This window comes from Myripristis murdjan, chromosome 6 (assembly GCF_902150065.1).
Source record: "Myripristis murdjan chromosome 6, fMyrMur1.1, whole genome shotgun sequence".
Taxonomy (NCBI): Eukaryota; Metazoa; Chordata; class Actinopteri; order Holocentriformes; family Holocentridae; genus Myripristis; species Myripristis murdjan.
In genome coordinates this window covers 24,175,276-24,199,675 of record NC_043985.1, presented here as the reverse complement: position 1 = coordinate 24,199,675, position 24,400 = coordinate 24,175,276, and the positions used below count along the sequence as shown (strand labels likewise).

At 43.0% G+C, this 24,400-nt stretch overlaps 2 protein-coding genes across 5 annotated transcripts in view; one reads left to right on the top strand and one right to left on the bottom strand.

Annotated features, from left to right (window-relative positions):
* Window positions 1-3,210, top strand: part of furinb (furin (paired basic amino acid cleaving enzyme) b) — an 87,189-nt gene extending 83,979 nt beyond the window's left edge. The window contains exon 16 of the mRNA XM_030053703.1: window positions 1,127-3,210. Coding sequence (XP_029909563.1) covers window positions 1,127-1,824 — 698 coding nt within the window. The 3' untranslated portion in view covers window positions 1,825-3,210. The remainder of the gene's footprint in view (window positions 1-1,126) is intronic.
* A 1,651-nt stretch (window positions 3,211-4,861) lies between these two features.
* Window positions 4,862-23,500, bottom strand: man2a2 (mannosidase, alpha, class 2A, member 2). 4 transcript variants are annotated; one of them, XM_030053224.1, is made up of 24 exons: window positions 23,355-23,500; window positions 21,210-22,151; window positions 20,264-20,521; window positions 19,943-20,087; window positions 18,464-18,635; window positions 16,990-17,117; window positions 16,480-16,653; window positions 15,616-15,802; window positions 14,932-15,109; window positions 14,411-14,613; window positions 13,656-13,838; window positions 13,279-13,393; window positions 13,087-13,157; window positions 12,812-12,977; window positions 11,982-12,218; window positions 11,575-11,697; window positions 11,155-11,269; window positions 10,678-10,811; window positions 10,268-10,409; window positions 8,962-9,095; window positions 8,579-8,656; window positions 7,760-7,954; window positions 7,447-7,557; window positions 4,862-7,180 (listed from the first exon to the last, which is right to left on the bottom strand). In XM_030053224.1, exons 2-24 carry the CDS (start codon window positions 21,339-21,341, stop codon window positions 7,028-7,030), a joined length of 3,534 nt encoding a protein of 1,177 aa, XP_029909084.1. In that variant the 5' UTR covers window positions 21,342-22,151; window positions 23,355-23,500; the 3' UTR covers window positions 4,862-7,027. The 4 variants fall into 4 exon arrangements, with proteins under 4 accessions (XP_029909084.1, XP_029909083.1, XP_029909086.1 ...); XM_030053223.1 differs by having other exon boundaries at window positions 7,447-7,560; window positions 23,355-23,498; XM_030053226.1 differs by lacking the exon at window positions 8,579-8,656 and having other exon boundaries at window positions 23,355-23,499.
* Between the last annotated feature and the right edge of the window lie 900 nt (window positions 23,501-24,400).

The following is a 24,400-nucleotide window of genomic DNA, read 5'->3' as shown; positions in this document are numbered from 1 at the left end:
AATGTTTAGGAAGGCGGTGTGCTTGGACAAACATGGTGACTCAGACATGCCATGGGAATTTCAAAATAAAGGCATATCTCTAAGATGGCGATATGGATCGTTATTTACGATTAGTATCAATTATATTGGATCATTGATCATTAGCTCGATGTATCAGATTGATGGATTGTTACACCCCTATGGCGTACTGCTTCTCAGTGCAGTACACTGGCTGCTGACAGCAGACAGGAGAGCTCCTCAGAGGGTCATCAGCCCCACACAGAAAAATCACCGGGTGCCCTCTGCCCTCGCTGAAAGATCTCTCCAGCTCCCACAACTGTGGCAGAGCCAAACACATTGTAAAGGACTCTTTTCAACCTGGACGCCACCTGTTTAACCTGTTGTCCTCTGGCAGGTGCTACAGGACCATCAAAGTGCGGACCACCAGACTTCAAAACAGTATCTCTCCTGAGGCCATAAGCACATTAAACTCCATTAAGCATTAAATGACCCCTCACATGCAGTATGATGTCTTTCTAGGGAAAACCTACTGGTGCAATGATTACATTTATTCTATTGCAATAAGTACACAAAATTACATTGTAAGTATTTATTTTATTCTATTATTTGCACCTGTGTTGTTAACTGTTGTAAAGAAACTCTTGTTTGTTTACTGAGTTAGTTTTGTTTCATTTTAATGCACCAATCTGGAGTGGCACTCTTTATTTTGTCATATTCTATACAAAGACAAGAGAGGCTTTCTATTCTATTATAAAAATGGGCTGTGGTTCAGACTGCATTCAGCATGTACAGTTTGGAGGAGTGAGTGTTGTGAATATGGATTACCCATGCACATTACCATATGTCACGTCACTTTGATTCAGAGGGTGGGACGTATGGAGTATCAGCAGGAGAGAGCAGAACTGTGTTTGTGCAAGAAGTGCGAGATTGTCAGGCAACTGCAGGGGAGGGTGACTCCCCCACTGAAAGGCAGATGGGGTCACAAGCTTCTTGCTGGTACCCAGCTTTTGGATTCAAATAGTTGTTTGTGCTGAGGGCTTGTGGATGCTGTGTGAATTAGTCTGCATGTTTGTCTGTGAGTTTGGATGAGAATTAATGTTTGTTATCGCTCTTATTTCCCATCCAGAGTGCAGCCCGGGCTTCTCCCTCTTCCTCCAGGGGTGTGTGAAGCTGTGTCCCCCGGGTTTCACCTCCGGGCCGCAGCTCCTCAACCTGTCCCTGGAGAACTGGGTGGACCTATCCTCCGTCCAGGCCTGCCTGCCCTGCAATCCTGCCTGCCTCACCTGCTTCGGCACCGGGCCCACAGACTGCCTCTCCTGCCCCCCTCACAGCCACCTGGTCCTCACATCCTGCCTGCACCAGAACCAGGTCCAGCGCAAATCCCCTCCTGGCGGGGGACTCCGGGGTGAGGGAGCGCAGCCAGGAGGGGGGGGCGCAGCAGAAAACAACAGAGGGCAAGATGTTGAGCTTCCCGGGCTCAGCATACCTCCGTCCTCTCAGCTCCCTGCCCTCGTGGCTGTGCTCAGCTGTGCCTTCATCCTGGCTGCCTTCGTGGGCGTCTTCCTCCTGCTGCAGGTGCGCTCAAGTGGAGCGTCCTGGGGCTGGAGGACCAAACTGCCCTCTGTGGAGTCGGGGACAAGGGGGATCCGGGTGGGCTTTGGCTTCGGCCAGGGCCGGGAGAGGAAGGCACGGATATGCTACAAAGGGATCCCCACTGTGTGGGGGGATGAGGACATGTTCGCCTACGAGTCTGAATCAGACAGTGAGGAGGTGGATTGTCACAGCGAGAGGACAGCTTTTATCAAGACACAGAGCTCACTCTAGCACTCTCCCTGGTGTGTGTTTGAACACGGCATCTCTCGGTGTGCTATCTGAGCCGTGGCTCTGATACTGTGACGCCTTGTCCTGGGTCTCATCAGCACCAACTTAAATCCTACACTATGGAAGTGATACATGAATGAGAACTACACAGGCTCAGTGCAGTCATCTGGAAAAAAAAAAAATCATAGGCCTTACTATCTTATGAACATCCCATCCAGATACATTTGAGAAAATCAATCATTAAACTTTATTTTGTATTATTTATTCATTTGTATTGGTTAATTTATCACATTTGATTAACACCTTGAGGTTGGATGTATTCATTATGTATTTGCTTTGACACTGAAATAATTTTACATAATACAATGCAATACACGATAGAGTAAATCATGTACTGCAGTTGGAAATGGAAATTTGAGATTGATTATTCAGTTTGACAATTCTTACATATCCGTTAAACCAGGAGAGTGCATTATTTTCCCAGATGTGGTGCAGGCACACTTCTCATAAGCCGTCAGTGTTCTGCAAAAATCTTGCATCTACAAAAAGCCAGCCAGCTGAGATTAGATGGTTGATTATTTTATATCACATTGAATCTCATGTATCTATTTTATTTCCATTTGACAGTACATTTTCAGTGGTTTGGCCCAAGGGTCATGCAATTGACATGCAGAGGAAACTGCTAGCTGTTAATTAACAATGTGAAGAAAAAAAGAATTAAAAATGAGATTCATAGTTGCTGCAGAATGCTTAGGGTCAGCATAATAATACAGTGTAGAGGTTTGATAAGGACTGAGTGGAGGATTCTCTGTTTTCAATCAAGGCACGATGGGAATTTGCCACTGCAGCATATAGGCATATGAGACGCATCAGTCATTTAATCCCATTGATTTGTGCAGGAATAACAGCCTGCAGAGGAGTGTACTGTTTATGAAGGAGAGAAAAACTACACTTAACCCACAGCTGCTTGTCTGACCTTTTCAACATTTTTCTACTCGGTTGCCACTGGAAAGAAAATAAGATCATTTTGTCTTCATTTTCCCGACAGAGCCTTTATTGATTTGTGTGTGTGGGGGGGGCTTCTTTCTCGGAATGTCTTCATCAGGGTAAAGCGCTTTCCCTTTTTTATTGCAAGCACCATACGTTTTGAAAGAAAAATGTATGTCATGTTCTCATCAAGGACTATGAAAACTTGTGGCACACACAAGTTGAATCAAAGCCTTTGGATCTAAAGGCCAGAGTGATGAAAAAAAATGATGAGTGAGTGAGTGAGAAGATACTATATTGCATTTTCTATGTTTCTTTTATATCCTTTTTTATTTAACTGACAATGGATGTTAATATTGTGGAGATCAATTTCATGCTGGAATAAAATGACTTTGGGTGTCATGTAGCCTATGGTTTTTGGTTTTTACAATCTCTTTTTTTACAGTTCTTTAGGGTTTTTTGCATTGGGTGTCAGCCAATACACACGCACACACACACAAAGAGAGTAAACGCTTCATCATATCTTCCTGGCCATACATCATTGCAAGTGTATTTCCTTCACTCCAGGACACTGAGTTTTAACAGTGTGCCAGCACTCCGTCTACTCCCCACTATCCCGTGCGCTGCCAAAAAGCCTCCCAGATACTATTTCCCAACCAGATTCCACTGCAATATGGTGGTCATTAATATTTAAATTGAATTAATATAAATGATTAAGGTTTGTTCATGCCAATAGGAGTTTTGCAGTTCATTAACAGTTTTCCTCTAGCGCCTTGTCAAAAAGCACAGGCCTGCTTCCACGGGTGACGGTACATCATTTTGTGACCCATAATTAGATCTGCCAAGAGAAATCACTGCTCAATTCGGTGGCCCTTGATTGCATCACGCCATGTGTGAAAGCAAATGAGTGTGTCTGCATATGAAATCCAGTCGCAGGAAGTTTGAAAGCCACTTACGTACTTTGTCATGCACACCTTCATTTCACTTGACCCGTGCTTCTGTGCGGTGTGAGCTTTGATCAGTGGCTATTCTGCACGTCCTTTTAGCTGGGATGAATTAGTCAGGCTGGCATGGTTCTTACTTTCAGAACTGCCACCTAACAGGTCTTGGCAACAAGAAATAATTCAAATTAGGATAATTAAAGTGTAGAGAACTCATAAATCATTTCTCTTTTTATTGATTTCACAGTCAGATCATTTCAGTATAAATTCATGCCTCACTCCAGCCATTATGTGACTATTGTCAAGTCTTATTGTGGGTATGTCTTGAGCCTTAAATTCCAGGATAAAGTCGATGGTCAGGTGTCCTTGGCTGGAGCACAGAAATGTTGAGAAACACTGTCGCAAATGGCACCAGAGACCGGAGTTCAATACAGACACTGTTTCCCCAGGGTGCCTCAATAGGCATCACTGCCTCCCCAATGCCATTTTCACCCTCCCATCCTCACAAGCACAGTGTATTGTGCTGTCAGCACAGTGGTGATCGCCCTCAGGCACCTCTCCCACCACACTCTTTGTAGCAACTGGGTCCCTGATCCATTTATGTGTTGTGAAAGAGAAAAAAAACATTTTCTCCCTATGTTCACCTCCCGCTCAGCAGTCTCACTAAGTACTCTATTATCCTCAACACCTTTTCCTCGAAGCAGGTTAAGTGAGGAAAATCTTTTGACTGCCGCAGTCAACTGTACGTCTCTGAGAGTGATTTAAAATGGGAAGGATGTTACATTGTATTCTACTCTGCCAAGATCCCCAGTTTGAAGCCAGTTTATCTCAACAGCCTCTCTGTGTGGGAGACCAACCACTGACAATCGAAGGAGCAGATAGGCTAAAAGGACTGAAATCTCAAAGACGTATCAAAACTCCCAACATCTGTATGCTCCACTTGTCCTACCCACAGTGACTCAATGTTGCCCCCTACTGCTCTACATAGGGGGAAATGAATTACTATCCCCTATTGTTACTAAGGGAGACAAGAGAACAGCATAAAAATAGACTAAATATTCATCAGTTGAAAGAATACTGAAATCAAAACATTTTGAGATGCACACAGAAACTGATTGCTCATTGATCTTTATTCATTCCCATCTCATCTGTAAGTTCTTCCATCCAGCTTTTTGCCAATGAATAAGCATGAAGAAGCAAATACAGGAGAGGTCACGCCTTCATATATTCTATCTCAACGAAAACATTTCTACAGCAAATATCACATAAAAAAGACATTTACACAGAGTGACTCAGACACACAGCGACACAGTAGGAGAGAAAGTATGACAGTTAAAAGACAACAGGAAGAAAGTGCAATTTAAGATGCAGTGAAGTCTAGTCATGGAGACTTGTTTACCACAGCAGGAGAGGAGAAGGAATCCGAAGCGCTCACTGTGAGCTAGTGGCATTTACTGAACAATGAAAGACCAGATATTACACTACTGGGCTAATACACCAGCCGGAGGAAGGGCGCAAGGCAGCCGGCCTCCTGTGGGAAATGCATGAGATGGCAGGTTAAGTGATGGACACTGCATGGCGGTGAGATGGTGGCGGCGAGTGCAGAGTGAGAGATCTGTCGTGACGAGATGTCTGCTTTGAGCACCGAGCACAGACGATAACATCTTCCACACCACTGTGAAGGTAGATATGCAGAAAAGGCAGAACGCCTCGGGACTAGCTTTGGGGATAAGTCGCACTGTGGATCTGGAATTTCATTTCTAAGTTTTTTTCCTTTTTTTTTTTTTTTTTTTTTTAAAGTTAGCTGACGGATGGCTGTGTACGGTTTGCTCTGAGTTTGGCTCTTCAAAGGGAAGCCCCAGAGGGAGGAAATGATATGACCTGGCACTCCACACTAACACACAAACTGGATGACATCTAGCTGTATGAATGGTCCCTGATAGTTTACACATCAATTTCACTACACCCATAAATCCTCTCAAATATTCACATCAACATACTATATCTACAGTATATATATCCATATATACAAATATATAGATATATATATAGATAGCTAGATAGAAAGACACACATACATTGATATATCTGCCATATGTTAGTATGAGGTATCGTCTTTGTCGATTCTTCTACTGCATATAGTACACAAACCGCCCACCCGCTGATGATGCACCAAGGATAAGCACAGGAATGGCTAAAGGGGGGCACGCACTTCCAACTTAAATTCCCAGCAGACTTTCCAGTTCGTCAGGACGCAAAGCAAGGAGAAACAAGGGGAAAAAGAAGTGCGAGAGAGTCTACAAGGAAAAATGGAGGACAGCAGGAAGCGGTCACTCATAAAGGAAATATGATTACTGTAAACAAAAAAAAATAAAAAAAATAAAAAAAATAAAAAGGCGGGAATTATTTAGTGAATGATCCCAAATCATCATCATCGCATAGTGACCAAAGTGTGACTTGGACTCGCAGATTGTAACTCAGACGTACAACAGTTTAGAGAGCCACAGCTTGGGGGGGGTCCTCGGGGGGGGGGAACAGATCACACATTCACGTCGTACAATTATGCTGCTGCATTCGGCTCAGTAAAAAAAAAAAAAAAAATGAAAATAAAAAAATAAAAAGACCAAAAAAAAAAAAAACCCAAAAAAAACACAGTCATAAGATTTACAAGTACAAAAACACATAATTGTGTGGCCTTTCCACTGGAGAGGAAGTCCTTCACTGGTAGAAAAGAAAAAGCAAAAGAAAAACCAACATACACCAAATAAAGCTTTGTAAATTGCACTCTGATGTGGCACAAATCCCAGGTCCCTGTCATTATGGTATTTACATTCAGTAGTAAGTCCAGGGTGGAGCAGGGATACAAAGACACATTTAATAAAGTTCTTGCAAAAACAGAACTAAATGAGATGTCTTTTTTTCACTAACTACTGCAGTGGAAAAACAGATACCCAGTCGTATCTGATGAGTGATTCAGGCAGTTGTTTTTTTGTTGGTTTTTTGGAACAGCTGCAAAACCCACCAGGGTTTCTTTACTGTCTGAGACGGCCACGATAACAGCTATCATCTGCCCCCTGCCGTGCACTCAGTCCTGCCGCAGTGGACCCTGCTTCCCCGACTAGTGGTGTAAGTGGTTCGGCGCGCACCCTGGAAACACACGCCGACAAAACAGAGAGACCCAGACCCTCTGTGCCAGTCTGAACACGGCCGGCCAGGGCCATGTATCTGTCCGAGTCAAAGTCTGGTGGGGTTTATTGCCTCGGTGGTCTGAGCTGCTCTTAGCGCAGTTTGAGCTTGAAGGCAGAGATCTCCATGGGGTCCAGGCTGATGGTGGAGTCGTTGGCCAGAGGAGGGCTCGAGTGCATCAGAGTCAGGGCCATGGGCTGGAGCAACTGCAAGTCCAGGTTCCTGAACAGCCCCGACACGCTCAGCTACACAGAGAGACGGGGGATGAAGGCAGAGTGTGTTTTGAGAGACAGAAAACATAGAGCTACAGGACCAATTTCAGGTCAGTGCACATTCTATCAGAGAGCACAGATAAATAAAGAAAGCAGTGAGGAGATTTGGGGGAACAGGCTTGAGGGTATGATGGAAAATGCATTTCTGGTGTACACTAGTTGTGTGTGTGTGTGTGTGTGTGTGTGTGTGTGTGTGTGTGTGTGTGTGTGTGTGTGTGTGTGTGTGTGTCTACACTGACCTGTCCTTGTGTAGTGGTACAGTTGAAGCCGAGGTTCTGAGCCTCCAGGCCACAGTCGACGCCCTTCCGGTGAAGAATCAGGGCCACGTAGGGAGAAGGAGAGTGAGGGTCCTGCTGCTCACACACACACACACACACACACACACACACACACACACACACACACACACACACACACACACACAGAGAATCCCAGTAGGAGACAAATGTCAGTTTAAATGTTGAATCTTTGCTACAGCCATAATACATATCAGTTACTGCTGAGTCACCCCTCCTATATATCATTAAGTAAATGTATTTTTTGTCCTTTCACCTGGCTCTGGATGCTGCGCAGGTTCAGCAGGTGGAAGTCACAGGGAAGGATGGATTTGAAAGGGGCGAATGTTTGTAAGGGAGGCACGCCGCGCTTTTTGGGAAGGACTGGCAGTGCTAAGACCTCGTGGTTCAAGATGGCACTGGTCATGTGACTGAGCAAAGATGGGAAGCTGTTTGCTCCGCTGTCGGTCATCTGGAGGAAGGCAGAGAAAGAAAGACTGATTAAAGTAACTGTGCCAGCTAACAAAATGCATGACATTAAAGACTCACTTTGGGAACTAGTTCAAGTCCTTAATTTGTTATTATTGTGCTATTTGAGGTACAAACTCTACTTAGAAATTCAATGTCTACAGTTACAAACTAACTCTAGCCAAGAAAAAACAAACACTGCTAGTGAATTTTTATTGGGATATTCCATATATATGCCACAGCCACAGCCTGCATTGTGATGGGGTGCAACATCACAGGAAAATTAAAGAGCATTAAAATGTTTCAAAAACAAGGAATGATGTCTTGTTGAGTGGAGGACGATGGCTGGCCAGAGCAACTTCATCCGCTCTTGTATCAGCAGTTTTAGCAGTGAGAGTTGGATGATAAAACTGCAAGCAATGCCTTGCATTTTCTCCCAAAGTGTATCCATTTACTTGATAAATGATATCACTTGTTACGTTCAATGGTGCTGCCGTAAAGATGGACTGTTTTGGCTAAGGCAATGAGGTGGAGGGAAGCTAGAAAGAGGAGCCTAGAAACTGGAGCTACAGCACAGACTATAATGCAGGCTAGCTAGCATCCTTAACTGTTGCCAAGGCAACATTACCTCTTGAACTCCGCCTCTCAAGATTTGGGAGAGGAAAGAACGAAACAAGAAGAAGAGTTTGGCAAAGAAACCATCATGCTGAGGGTAATGGAGCAGAAAGAGAGAAGAGTGTGAAATAAAGTAGAGAGTGGAGAGAATGACAAAAAGACAGATGGAGGTTGGTGGGTAACAAAAAAAGAAAAAAAGAAATATGGAGACAGGTGTTAATAAACACGGAATGAAGAACGAGACACTGTTCCATTCAAACAACCTTGCATAGAGCTCCAAGCTTACATTCATTCAATACAACCGGATTTGATGTGGTGTGTGGGAACTGCAAGACCGATGCCAGCACTCACACAGGTTCATTTTTGATTCATTTTTCTTGCTGGCTTCTTACTGACCTTGTTGCCAGTGGATCTCCTCTCCAGCAGCAGGCGGAAGCGGTTGGCTGTCTTCTTGTTGTCCTTCAGGCCCTGGCCCAGCCCACGATTATCATCCTGCATCAGCCGCCGATCCATAATCACTTCCAGCTGGCCTAGAAGGGGTGGGGGGGTGGGAGGGGTGGAGGTGGGGGGCAGTCACAGACAACAACTTTAACAAAAAGCCCCTGCACAGAAACTGCAGAGTGAACAACTCTTTATTTATATCTGTCTTTTTTTAGGTGAACCTTGAGATAAAATGGCTGTTCTCTGTAAATCTTTTCAGAAGGAAATATGTGCTTCCAGCCTATTCTCTACACTTCTATTCAAAAAGAGAGAAAGAAAAGAGACAAAATGGCCTCCTTGTGAATCTAGGTACAGTCCAGATATGAACTTTACTGATTCTTTTTCTATGGCGAGTATATCAGGATGTGTGGCTATTTGGAGACTTATTAAACTTTGCCGTGGTTTATTATGCCAGATGCTATGCCAACAACTCAGCAGCAATGTAGATGCAACAATGTGTTGTCGAGTGCAAAAACTGTAAAGTGAAGCAAACATTTGTGTTTCGACAAGTCAGAGAGCAAGGCTGAGAGACGCTGAATTGAATGTGGTGATCAGGCCAACTTGATGCACAATGCGTGGCAGCAGAGGGACCAGAGGAGCTGTAGCCATGGATTGCGTTTTCAATAATGCATGCATAGTTACATTTGTTACTTTATTTAAGAAAAAAACAATACTGAATTGCATAGTTGCTTTATTTATCAATTGATTTATTCATCATGATATCAGTGAAGAAAATAGTTAATCTCCAAATTCCTCTAATATATTCCACTATACCCAGCCCCTTTAACACTCAGCGCACGTGGGCAAGACTACACTCAGATGAATGAAAACAGCGAGAGCTTGGATACATGTTCATTGACCGCGTGCAATGAACTTGGTGCTGCTCGTTGTGATTGCAGCATTAAAATACGAACCGTGTCTGCTTGGTTTGTTAGATGTCGCCAAAACATTTGCACTTGTGTATCAAGCATTGTAGCCCTATCTGCACTATGTATTTCTATGGACTGGCTGCTGTGTGCAAGTGACTATTATGATAATGAAATGCATATGGCCATTTTATTTCATGTAATAATGGATCTATTAATGTTATATTGTGAGAGTAATAGTCCCCTGTAGTCAGTCATTGCCACTTTATTCTGTATGGCCCATGAACCCCAACTGAATTTCCAATTTGGCCCACTTGCTGCTCAAGTTGAAAAGCCCTGATCAAGGAGATACTGACCATTCTCAAGGCTGGTGACGCCCAGGGCTTGGGCTGTGTGCAGGGTGAGGCGGTGATGGCTGTCCTGGATGTACGCCAGGCTGGGCATGGGGTAGAAGTTGGCCTGCAGGGGAAGCTTCATGTAGTGCCGGCGGGGCTGCATCTGAAGGAGGAAACACACATACCACACAGAGGGACAAAATATGAGAGACACACAAATTGGGGAAACATGAACCACAGCGAGAAAATTACCAGGTCATGCATAGTTAATCTCTTGAGTCTATTGAGGAAGGATTCAATATCTGGACTCAATTTCAAAGCTATTATAAGCCAGTCATTACTGCTACATTCAGAGATAGTGTTACATTCTAAAACACTGCAAAGGAAAAACAACAAGGTCATTCATCTTAATTTCCCAGTGGTGAACTGACCTGGAAGCCATTGAGATCAGTGTAGAAGACATCCCCATTCTGGATGTCAGTGACAAGCCGCATGGCCAGTTCTTTATTGGTCTGATCTCTGATGTCCACCATGGTGGTGATGTCTACGGACAAGCCATCCACCCCTGAAAATACAAAACCAAAGTGAGGCTGCAGGGAACTGACAGGAAGGGTGTGTGTGCTAACTGCAAATCTGGGTCAAATACTATTTGCCAACAGCACTTGGCATTTTGTGTTGGCCTGCTGGAAGTACAAGACAGAATATTACAGACACTGTCAGTAAAGAAAAAAAGTGGTTCACTGAAATGCAGATTTCCTGTTATTGTTAAATCCTGGCATTCACTGCTCTGTCCTTGATAGCGTACCCTTTCAGATCAGGTTAGCTGAATATGCTGAAACAAACCATTAAAAATATTTGCAAGTACTTCCGAACCCAATCTATTGTGCAAGATGGTGCATGAATATTACCTGGTACATTGTGTATGCGAATGGTCTGCTGAAAGTGCTGGTAGTGTGCCACCACCTCAGAGAAGAGGGGCCCCTCCACAACGCGCACAACAGGTGGCTCTTTCTGGTTATAGGGCTGAGAGCAAACAAAAGAGCAGAAAGTGGAAGAGAGACATTGGAGGAAAACAGGGAAACAAAAGAGGGGGAGCGATAAGTGAGCAATAGCAGCAGTAACGAGGTATAAAAATGCAGTGGTATAACTAAGCCTCTACACTCCAGTGCATTTTGTTGCTTTTTCAATAAAAGGAAAACATGAAGCAGCATGCACATCCCCCAAACCCACCCTCTAGCTCCACGGCGTGATGCAATACACAAGGGAGGCTCGATCAAAGCCCTGTGAGAGGTGAGTAAACAGCTGAGATAGAGGAACTAAGTGAATACCTTCGCTTTTCCATCAGGCAGGAAGAGGTAAGCCCCGCTCTTGTCCTTAGAGGGGCGAGTGCCATATGTAACAAACTGCATCTGAACCTTAACCTCCTGAGGGTCATCCTTACGCCGGATACTCTGATGAAGCCAAGGCCATGAAAAAAGAGAAAAGAGTGAGAAAAATCCAGAAATGGAAAGAGTAAACAAGAAAGATCAAAGAGGCTGTTTCAGTGGCAGTGAAAACATGCCATGTTCACTTTGATCCAACAGCCAAGGTTCTGTCAGGAAATCAAACTCTCATTTTTCGTTTTCCCAGTCATCAAGATGAAAGTTAAACTGAGCAGTTAATCCCTGATTCAGGTATTTAGGGAACACAAGCAGCAGCTGATCTGACGGTGACCTCAAGCTGCTGAAACACTGACCTCCAGCAAGCCAGTGGTTCCCGAGAAGCCCAGTGTGAGTGACTGGCTGGTAATGTAGAAGGTCTGCGGGTCCGCTTGCTGAGAGCGAACTGGCAAGGGGTCCACAGCCTGGGCACTGACACCCCGTCCAGACAGCCGTAGCAGAGTGTCAGAGCGCAGTGTCATGGGGGAGTCAGGTGCATCATACAGATGGAACACAGCCAAGCCCAAGGGTGGCAGACGAACCATGAAGGTTGCCTGGCCAGAAGACAAAGAAAGATATAAGCAAACACACACATGAGTAAGTGAATGATGGTTGCATAAATAAATAAAGACAAACATACAAGTTCAATGTTTTGGAATATGGGTATTGAACTAAACTTCAATACCCAAAAATCATGTAGTGTTGATCAATAAACTGCACACATCATGTTCATATTTACTCATCGAGATTTTGATTACATTATGCCAAAGGGTAAAAAAGGACAGCTGAGGCAAAAGATCTAACAGTAAGTTAGTATAAGTAGTTATAAGTTTTCTCTGGACTGAGCATTCGCTCACTGCTGTTCACCAGAAAGTTTGTATTTCGCTATCAAATTTCAATGTGTCACTTTCTTTGCACAGAAAGTATCAATAACCAACACCAGAGTTTCTGCTTTAGGCTGCTAATATGGGTGTATTTTTCCATAAAAATCTTGCCTAATGAAGAGAAGTATCCTTTTTAACAAAAAAGGGGCTTTCAGTAGTCATGAGGAAGCAAAATGTACCACAGTCAGCCTTTCCCCACAGATTTGCTGAGCACAGCCAGCTGTAAAGAGAGGTACCTGACGGACAGAGAATTAATCTCTTACCTCAAACACCTCTGCGCTCATTTGGCTAGAGGAGCTCCACTGAGCGCTCAGCTGCACAGGGAGGGTCTGTCCGTCCTCAGTGAGCACCCGCACTCTGACTGTGTTGACCAACACAGTCACTACACACAGCCGCTCCTGCTCAACGGGGTTGAACAGAACCAGGTACCTGGTAGCAAAAGGAGGGGAACAATCTGAAGTATACCACACCAGAGGAGCTGAGGAGCAGGGAGTGGAGGGTAGAGGAACTAAAAGGTGGGAAGGGACAGAAATGATACCTTGGCCCTGCTGGATCCAGTTCAATGAGAGTCCGCTGGGGCAAAGAGTCCTGAGTAGCACGCCGGTCATCCTACAAACACAAAGTTACAAGTCAGGGAAGATACTGACTAACTACACAAAACAGCAGATAGATATGTGTTACATGCACTTTTTTCTACACTATGTGAAGCTCCTTCTGCGCTCCTGCTCACCGTCTCCAAGAAAGGCTCTGTCTGGTAGAAGCGATAGAACTCCTTGTTCTTCATCACCAGGAAATGAGCTGCATTGATGATCACTCTCTTCAGACCAATCAGTGAGCGCAGTAACCTAGAGCAGAGTGGAAAGAATCAATGGCTCAGTTGAGCAGTCAGCCCAATTTAACTCCAAAACATTGAACAGGGAAGGACTGCTTGAAGGGATTCACAGTGTTTATTAAGAAGTCATAAAGTGATGAAAATGATGTAAAGCACTGAAAGAAACAAGGCAGTGCTTTCGAAGGAAATCATGCTTTTTTTTTGAAAATCACCATGTTATAATGTATTGTTTCTACTCATAGTCATATTCTTTGGAAATCTTAACCTCTACTTACTTGGTGCCATAGTCAGTGACAACATTCTCCTTTGCAGTGCCAGTGATGCCATCGTGATGCTGGAAGAGGCCGACAGATCGCCTTGCATCAACTAGTAGGGCATAATCTGAGACTGGGTAGCGCCCCTCCATGCCTGCATGCCGAGCATTCGCAACTGCCAGACTGTAGAGGATCTCTGCCCCCCTGGAGAACATGACAGGCTGTCATCACTGAAGAAATGATGGATGGTTCAAGACAGACTGAAAATGGCTACACTTCTTTTCTGGTAGGGCTGAATGCTGGCCACAGTTGAGCCTCTATCACCAAAGCCAGCACAAACATTCTTATTAGACATGTTCCAACAAAAATAAAAACTCAAACCAGTCATTCATGCAACATGCATGTGTGCAACTACTGTAACCTAAATCTGCTAATTTACTCAAAGTTTGCTTTGACTGTTAACTGGAGAAACAGGAAAGAAGGAAGAGAGACAGATATGAGAAGCAATGAAGAGGATGTGCACTGAGGACACTGCAGGTGCATGGTGTGCTCCTTAACTAAATCAGCCAGCAGGACACTCCTACGTCTACTTTGCAATGCAAAGAAAATGCTGCTTACTAGCAGAGTGTGTAATGTCTCGCATTACAGAAACAAAGTGCATGTTGCATGACCCACTTTATCAGCACCGAGTGCTGTTGAGGCAGCAATTTTTGTACAATAAAAAGCAGAATAGTGTGAAATGTATTATCAGTGAAGTTTGATTAAACTTGCCCCACCTGAGATGTGACTCCACCACACGGTCCAGGCTCTTGTAAAAGGGTCGAGATGTGAAATAGCCAGTCCAGTAATGGTCTTCGCGGTCTGCATAGGCAAAGAAGTCTCCACTAAGCACTGGATAGTCTGCAGGCCTGGATCCCTGGGCCACTCCATTTACTTTGTAAACAGCATTGAAGTAGTCTGTGAGAGTCCCAAATTGGGCCTGCAAACACAGTCAGAGACAGGTGAGAAGTTGTGCTGTTGCTTAAGATCTTATCCAAACATGCAGCTGAACAACCAAGCAAAAGTGCTTTCATTATGTATGTCTCTTTCATCTGAAATGGCAATCTATAAATAAAACATCTACTTGTGGCAGACACTTTGTTCTGTTATCTAGCTAAAGCAATACAGATACATGATTCATCATCACAAATAAAACAAAAAACAAACATTTCAACACTGAACCACTGCCAGGTGCAATAAGAGGCACACAACAGAAATGGCATCAGGCTTCGTCACAGTTGACAAATTGGTTTCTCACCTGTACATGCATCTCGGGGTGAGAATTCATGTAGTCAAAAAGCTTCTGGTAGTTGATGTACTGCTGATCCCACTCCAGGGTCTTGTCATAGCGAAAGTCATCCCCTAGAGGGATAAGCACAACCTTACTGCGGAACAGTTTGGACTTTTTACGGTACTGGTCCAGCAGCAGGTGCGCCCTGTATGAGAGAGCAAAAGAGAGAGAGACATGCAGAGAGGGTGTTAGAAAGGACAAATTGTTTGGCACCCAAACTGTGCTGCTTTTGCATGTGCCAGTTTTCTAGGAAAGTACAACGACCTTGACAAGAGGCAGCTCAAATCAGCCCTGGGAAGGGAATGGCAATCAATACATTTCACTGTAAAAGAGATTTTCCATTAGCTACTGGAATGTGTCCTTTGCAAAGTTCAGAGATGGCATTTTTCCCCTGAAGCTTGCAATGAACAAATGAGTCACAGTGGCTTATAACAAAGCTAACTGGCATGACTACAAGACTATCTGCAGTCTATGTCTCTCCCTCCCTCCTTCCTTCCTTCAACCCACCCTCGCTGAGTGTGGTTGTGTCCTTGGTCTAACACCAGCAGACACCTCAGATTTGTTCCCTAAGACAAAGTCTAAAATAGGCACAACAGCCTTTTCCACCTAAAAACCAACCAAGAGGAAAACGCTAACCCCCACTAGCCTCACCTCTCTGCCACATTGGTTTCTACCACAGCTTTCGGTGGCACTTTCCAAGGACAATTTACGCGGCCACCTGGTAACCTCTTGAAGTCAAACTGGCAGCAGATTTTTGGATCAGGACCACAGGTGTGAGGCACATCATAGCTGTAGAACGGCATCATGTGGCAAAAGATGTCTGTGCTTGAAGCTGGGTCTGTCAAAAAATACAGTTGGTAAAATCTAAGTTAGAACACACAAAAATGAGAAAATCCACCCTAAAATAATTCAATAGTGTTTGAATATAACAGCTCTTGGTGTTGTATCTTGCAGTTCTGATCCCAATTTGTTGTCTCATGGTGTAATTGTTTTTCTTCACTTGCAGATAACAAATGTGGATGACATAACTTATATTTCCAGCAGATACAGCAAGGGGAGTAAGGGGCGTGTCTATGATCCTTGACATGGACACGGTGTTCACAAAATAGTAGGCCAGCCAGCTATAATTATTCTCTGGGGTCATTCTGAAATCACTAACTGAATTCTAAGAAGACAAGGCAGGCTGAGCTGATTCTACAACTTCAGCACAAAATAACTGATACAATGTATTGCACATCACAAGCTGATGATAAATGTGAGACTATTAGGGATGAATTTTTTTCTTTAATAACAAATACTGTTGAGCAGTCCTCGGCAGAGCTATTCATTTAAGAATTTCAAAAAAAAAATCTGAGGTACTTCTGAAGCTATTAAAGTACAGGCTGTCCTTCCAAAATTTCTAACCCCTCACTTAAAAAAAAAAAAAAGTCCAGGAGCAGGATGACTCATTCCAAAATGATCTTGACAAATTTAAGTACAAGAATTGGATGACTTTATTGGCACTGGTCCACTCACCCCAGGCCTGCCTCCACATGAACTCCAGGCTGCGGGTAGAGGAAAAGTGTTTTTTGATGGAGTAGTGGACTCTCTGGATCAGCATGCTGGTCATGTTGGCCCTCTTCAGCAGGTAGGGCATTGTGGCACTGTGTCCAAAAGGGTCTATCGCCCACCCAGAGCGAGGAGTTACACCTAGGACAGCATGTGGGAAGACACAATTTCTCGGTTTCCTTAAAGAAATGAAAGGACTGCATATTGCCCACCAAGGGTGAGAAGCTCCATCTTCGATAGCAAATGGGATGACAAGTTCAGGTTTTCAATCAGGACTGGTAGAACTGGTATTTTATCTGTATGCTGAACTACAAAAGAGCAGGCAAAGAGCAGAATGCTACTAAAATACATGTCAAAAAACAAAAAACAAAAAAGGCAGACTTTGAAACCAGTCATTTCCAAAACCTTAAAGTGCCACTTCTGCACAAATTGAATGAGAAACCATAAGCAAAAAACCATTTTTGATCCACCCTATACCTAGATTTCTCTCCAGCCACTGATGGCCTTCAATGAGCTGGTCTATCATGGCAAAGTAGTGAGCGTTGGCTTCATCCGTCATCACCCAGCCTCCTGTCACAATCTCCAGTTGCCCTCCAAGAATCAGTCTGTTGAAGAAAGACGATTACAAGAGCGAGATGAGGATAATCTAGATCTACTGAAGGTTAAAAAAAAAAAAAAAAATCAAAATGACCATATAACATGCTATTCTGGCAGCATCTGTTATCTGTTAAATAATACTTTAAAGGGCTGTGCGATATGACAATATATATCGTGGGACGAGAGGAAAATGTCTATCATTGGAAATTTTCCTGTATCATTTCTATTGCTGTTGTCACAAAAGCCAGTTTAAGGCAGTATTTTATGTCACTGAGTTAGCACTCCTAGTTGTCTTGGAATGTACAATTACTACACATGGGCTGGAATATCAAACAATCATCGAGGACCAGGACACAAAACGAAACTCTGCACAACACTCTGATACAGAATAAAACTCAGTCTGACCAAGACAAGATGAGGAATATGTATGGAAAAAAGGGAATACCTCTGTCGTTTGGACATGGTTTGGACATAAGAAATCTGACATGGACCAGAAAACTATACTTTGCAAAGTATGTCACAGACTGATACCCATGTCTCCAACACAACTAACCTCCTCTACCTCTTACAGAAGAACCATGCGAGGCAGTACAGAGAGAGCCAAAAGATGCATGCTAAATGAAAGGATGGAAGGAAAGTTTTGACAGCAAAAGCAAACCTTACAGGATTACCACAAAGTAGTCATGACATGTGTGGTTGTTTTGCACAGACAATTTTTTCATCAAATTTGCAGAAAATGTACCGTATCGTGTTATATATCACTATCAAGCTATGAAATTATCCGTATCGGGGTGCCCCAGTGCCCCAGTTCACCGTGTAGAGTGTGTACCATGTAATACGAAGGCTAAGCCGCAATGGCCCGGGTTCAATTCTGGCCCAGACCCTTTGCCATGTCATCCCCTCTCTCTGCCTCGTGTTTCTTGTCTCTCTCCACTGGGACTGTCCAATAAAGTATAAATGCCCAAAAAAAAGGTCTTTGAAAAAAAAAAAAAAAAAAAGAAGAAGAAAAGAAAAAAGAAAGAAATTATCCATATCGAGATAGAAAATTTTGTCCATATCGCACAGCCCTAGATACTATCTACTGTGTAAGATAGTTACAGGCAGCAATGCAACATGCTGACATGACAAGAAAGAGAAGATTAATCTCCCTTGTACATCCTAGAATTTAATCTAATTTTCCGACTTGTTTGAAGAAATTAGGTATAACTTTCCAACAGACTGAAAGGTACAGAGGAAAAAAAGACATTAGGTGTGGGGGTGTAAAGACTGAGATGATATCTAGTTGACATGACCGAAAGCTATCTGCCTGACGATGCCTTTCCCACTCCATGTGCTTCGCTAAGCTGTGACTCACTTGCGCATGGCCTCCTGCTTATGAATGTCCACACTCTCCCACCACTTGGAGAAGAATGAAATCTCAGACCAGATGAACTTCCTGCGTGGGTCCTCAGCCAGTTTCACTACCATGTTGTTTAAGATATGTTGCGTCTGGTCCGTAAAGTACTTGTCAAAGGTCTTGATCCAGCCTGCCAAGACACAAGATCATTTCTAAGCATCTTTCATGACAGTTTGCAGAATACCTACCTACACCAAAAAGCTCTGCTTCTAAAAAGTATGCTACTAACCGCTTCATCTAAAAGGCTAACACCAGGACAACAAGACAGCTTACGTAAAAGACAAAATGTTGCAGAAAAAGTGGTGCATTAGATCAAAAATAAAACTCATGTTTTATTTAACTAGAGTTACTGTCTAAAAGCTATTTAACAGAGTGGCTTAAAAGAAAGTGACTGAAATGCACTTTCCATGCACTGTCTACGTCCACCACAACACAGCACTGCAGCTTATAAACGTCTCGTCAAATATTTATCTCACACAAACCAAGACAGTTTTACAGAGACCAGAGATGTGAATCAATAAAGCACACATTCATAACCATTAAGTTATGCACAAGCATAATCAAGGCCTTTCAAATGACCATGGTCTAGTTAAAAGCTGTGTGTCAGAGCAGGTCTGACCAACCAAGCAGGCTAGAGTGTATTCAGCTGTGGGTGGGGAGTTATTCATTGCAGGTCTCTGTAACAGTGAGGTACTCCCACTGTTTGACCTACTTAACTTAACTATAGTCTACTAAAACCCTTCAAGTCCCAGCATCCCTTTTAGAGAAACGTATTACCAGTAAAATGTTTTTTTCACTTCCCTGCAATAGAAACTAGCAATACCAGTTCTGCATTATATCACTGCCTTCTACAATCCCAGAACAAGGAAAGCTGCTGAGGATATTTCTTAAGACAACCTTGCAGCATAATCTAATTGAATGCAAGCCCAAATGACTTCTATTCCTGTTGCTGCAGGTCTCTGTGACCTGACTGTCAACAAATCAATAGTTGTCAAGTTAGCAAGCGTGTGGCAGGGTGGTAAGTAAACAAATTTAATGAAAACGTCAGTCTAAAATAAAATCTCAGCCATGCGAAAGTAAAAATAACTAATGCCCCCAATGCCAATATTTTTCTAATTTCATTGTTTTTTCCAAGCCATCAATCATGTCAGCATTATGTTAATAATTTGACAACAAATGAATCAAATGGTGATTTTGTTTTTTTTCCTGCATCCCTGCTCTTGCCTCCCACTCAGCTGAGCCCTTGCAGCAGCTGGCTGGTCTCTTTCTTAGTCACTTATTTATTTCTCCTGAAAAAGTGGTAGCAAATGCATTAAGCAATGTCCTAAAAACAGTCTGATCAAGCAGGCTTTTAAACTAATGCCTAAGACACACTGGTCATTGACCTCTAACAGAACAACGAACCCACAGTATGTGTGAAAACTTCATGCAACTCACCCGGATCATTGTGTGAGTGGGGAACCACAAACACTTGCAACGGTTCATTATCCCACTCCCCAGGGTCGTAAGTGATTTCAAAACCCTGTTTCCACACACCACCATCAGGGTTGTCAAACTTCAGCAGGGAGTACACATCCAGCATCTAAAATGAAACACAAACTCATGTTAAATATCAGTCTTGTCTACTAGCTGTATTCTGAAAAAGTGCACGGAAACATCTGCAGTGTAGCCAGGTAACATATGACGTCTGGCCAATTATACCAGATATGACACATACAGCAATTGTTAGGAAAATTTAAAAAACAGCGCGGAGATTACCTGAAGGTCTGTTTGACCTCGGCTGCCAACAGCAAACTGACAATCCTGGGGCTTTACAGCGAGGAAGGTGGGGCGTCCATCGAATGGTAGGACCCAAGAACCATTGGCACTCCTGAAGGGCAGGTGGCCACTGGGAGACACAGCTCCTGTGTCTGTGAGCTCCATCACAGAGTCCTTTATGTGGCTAATGATTTGGTGGTTTTCCTCCAGAAGCTGTTCCAGCTGCTCTATACGGTTCTGCAGAACTGAGATCTGGCTCTAAAACACACACACAAAAATGATGAATCACATAGCTGCATACCTTCACAAAAACATCTGTTCATAACCAACCAAAATCTGTTGTCCATAACTTCTACTATGAATAAGCACTTAGTTTTAAGAATACAAGTCAGACTCAAATATCTACAACGTAACAAGTGACACATTCAAGTTTAAAAAAAACAAACAAACAAACAAAAAAAACAAAATTTAAGTATTTCACTTGGGCTTGCCATTGGTCCACTGCTGTTTGGGCAGAGTTACAAAAGGTAGTGTGATTTTAAAAAATAAATATATAGCCTACTTATTATATATTATCACAAATCCATGCTTCTATCATATTAATACAGCAGTGGTTATTTCCATGACGAATGCTTACAAAAGAATATATGGAAAGCCTCTCAGGTTACGAGGTAAAATAAATTATGGATATATTTTGGCATATTAATTATTCAAATTAATGTGAACATCTCGCATTAGACCTCTGAGCACTGTTCATGTTAATTTCTGCTTTGATCCAACTTTTTATCCAAAAATAAGTGTTTACAAAACTTGGCTGGTGCTTTAAAAAGGTATTGCCTTAGACCTTAAAATAGTATTCTGTGAGGTATCGCAATACGATATGCACAGTCCTGCAAGAGTAATTACACAAAACGGCTTTCAGACAAGAGACAAGCATCACTCTTACCCTTGGGAAGTTCCCGCCATTCTGACGCCTTGCAGGATCATGTTGGACTCGATCCAACATAAGGTAAAGTGAGAACACAGCCACACAGAATATGGCCCCTCCACACACTGTCACCTGTTTCCTCAGCTTCATTCTCTAAGGAGCAGTCTTCTTTGTCAAAATAAAACAATATGAACTTGATTGTGACCTATCTTCCCACAATAAAGGATAAAAGTCCTTAAAAAAAAAAAAAAAAAAAACACAATAGGGTGCAAGTCTTCACAGTGCAAAAAATGCAAATGGTAGCCAACTAAACCAGTGATGTAAAGGATTCAATCCCACGTCTGCACTGCCTCGACCCTCCACTCACCATATTCACCACAGTGAAGGGGTTAGAGGACTGGTAGCAATGGGCAGAGGGTACTAAATCAGCAGTAGCTGGCAGGCAGTCTGTCAGCTTCGGCCAAACCTAAGCCACTGGTGGGCTCCTTCAAAGTAGCCCTTGTGCTCGACCATCCAAACCTTTGAGATTGCAGGATAGAAAAAAAGAAGTACCAAGCAGCAGGGGCTCAAACAGGGAGCCTACTGTCCCTACAGCATCATGTGTGTCCATGTGAGCCTGTCTGTTCTCTCTCGGTCCAGTCCAGCTCCCACAGCAGTGTCTAATCCTCCAGTACATCCAGTGTCCCCTTTTGCTCAGTTGGCCTCCAGGACCACAACAGTTAGCACACTGGGCTGCAGCAGTGCTGAGAAAGGGCCTGAGCAGGACACCAACTTGGTTTAGAGCAGCAGCTTTTTAAATCAGGCATTAACTCTGCTCAGGGGGCTCCAGGAATTAGAATGAGACAAATGTCAGTCCTCTCTTGGAAGCATGGTGGAGGCAGATCAACAGTTGCGACATAGGTCACATGCCCGTCCTTGATTACAACTGCAAGTGGAAATCACATCAGAGGATCTTCTGTGCTGTTGAGAAATTTTTATAGTTTAATGAAGCATGCAAAAAAAAAACTCATTCTGCCTACTACTAAATGAGAGGCGCTGTCTGTCACAAGACGAAAATGTGAAAGGGAACATGTGGGGCAGTGAGAGAGAATTGGCTTGAGTTGATAAGTAGAGGCAAGAAGAAAAACAATCACGCTGAGCCCGGTGACCTGGATTTCTTCCCAGTGCTTGGACAGGTGTTCCTGTTTTCCCCTGGGTGTAAATCCAATATGATCTTAATCCGATCAATTCTGAGGCTGTGACTGGCTTAGCTTTACCACACAGATCTGATGTGAGACAATAAGCTAGCACTTAGGCTGCATTTTCCTACAACTTGAAAAACAGCAGCGGCCCCAGAAGGAAAAGGGATTATTTGCCAGACCATCTGTGTTAAGATGATGACTCAAACATACCCAACATAAATAAAAGGCTCGGCTGTGAGCTGACTCCTGATAAGAGTTAACTCACGACTACAGATTGATCCCGAGCTCTCTTCGCATGTGACGACTTAAATTACGAGCAGCAACAACAAAAAATCAAAGTCGCACTCTGTACAAAGCCTGAAGTTTGTGAAAAGACTACAGACCGAAGTGGTGCCACTTTGTTAAAGTTTAACTTGATTGACTTGTGCCAGTCGGCTTATCGGCAGGCAGCGAGCCAGGTAACATTGAGTAACAAGCTAGTTTGACATTTAATATCAGCTCAATGATACACATTGAGACGACTGTATGTTTGACACAAGCTGAATCTAAGGCTAATATCGATATAGTTAATTAATTTGTCAATTACTTCATCTACCTACGCTTAAACATCGCCGTTATTTCCGATTTAAATTTAAATCTTAAGACGCTAACCGCTGGGGCTAACCTTAAACACAAGTGACTTACCACAACTTGATTGGTATGCTAGGCAGGTTACCATCCCATTTACTGTTAGTGAAGGTTTTTCCGCTTGGTCGAGACAGCTCAGTCTGTAGAAGTTACTGCTCGGCTTTTTAAAACATTATTAAAACCCTGCCCACCGCGGCAGTTATATCTCCACAATGTAACGTTAGCTAAGGAAGTGCTGGCTCGATAACGGCAGGCTATACGTGGCTGTAATTTCCTAGCTGGCCATCTAACGTTAGCTACGTTTATTTACGACTTTCGGGTGCTGTCTTCAAGGAAATTAATGACGTGACGTTACCTGTAAAAAGGACAGCGAGCCAGGAGAGTGTCCATCCCAGGAGTGTGAGGATAAAACTGTGTACTTTTTCCTCTGCAGAGTCTGACAGATTACCAATTGAAGTGTTACCTAGCTAACACGGCTGAGCTGGACTGCAAAGCCTTGTGGGAAAAAATGGAGCTGCGCTGCAGTCGGTGATTGGTCAACGGACTCAGCAGTTTTTTTTTTCGCTTAGAAAAACAACCGAGAGAAACTTGAATGACAGTTTTTCTCTGGAACACATGCCTCTTTTTAGGTAAACGAAAGTGTGTAATCTGAATTTTAGTTAAGTGTTGAATGAATATTGGGTATGTAAGACCAAATATATATAATATGAAGAATATAAAACAGGGTGAGTGTAATCAGTTATTAATATTAATTTGTTGTAAGTTAGATGTAGTCATTTTTGGCCCTGCATGTGTTTTAGAGAGAAATGCACAGTCACACATGAGATATCTATTTAATTTAAATAGATGTGATTTAACATTACATATTTAGTTCATATTACCTGATAACTGATTTCTATTAAAGCTAATTAATTAGTGATATATTAATAAGTTCTTGTCACAGCCCACCCATCTAAGAAATATGAGTATTTATGGGCACACACATTGTACCAGTACTTACAAATGGCAGCTTTTGAGTAAAAGTATGTGCTCTTTATCTATGTGGTTCTGTCTAAATTGTTTGTAGTCCATTCAGTGTTTGCTTGTCATCAAACAGCGTTTTAAAGCTTGTGTATTCAGAATAATATGAATTTTGACCATATGGAGAAAAATATAGATAACTAGAATTACTGCCTCACAACTGCATGAGGGAGTGTGGTGAAAATGCTGCGTTATGGCATACAATAATGGCCAAAAAAGTGTTTTTGCAGACCATTATGGTGTCACATTGAAGTTGACACTGGTAGATAAATAGATTCTTTATTGTCTTTTTGCAAGGAAATTTGTCACCACCAATCTGTACAGCACCTCGTATAGACATACGTACATAGAAACATCACCGTTTGAAAGCATGAAAAAAAA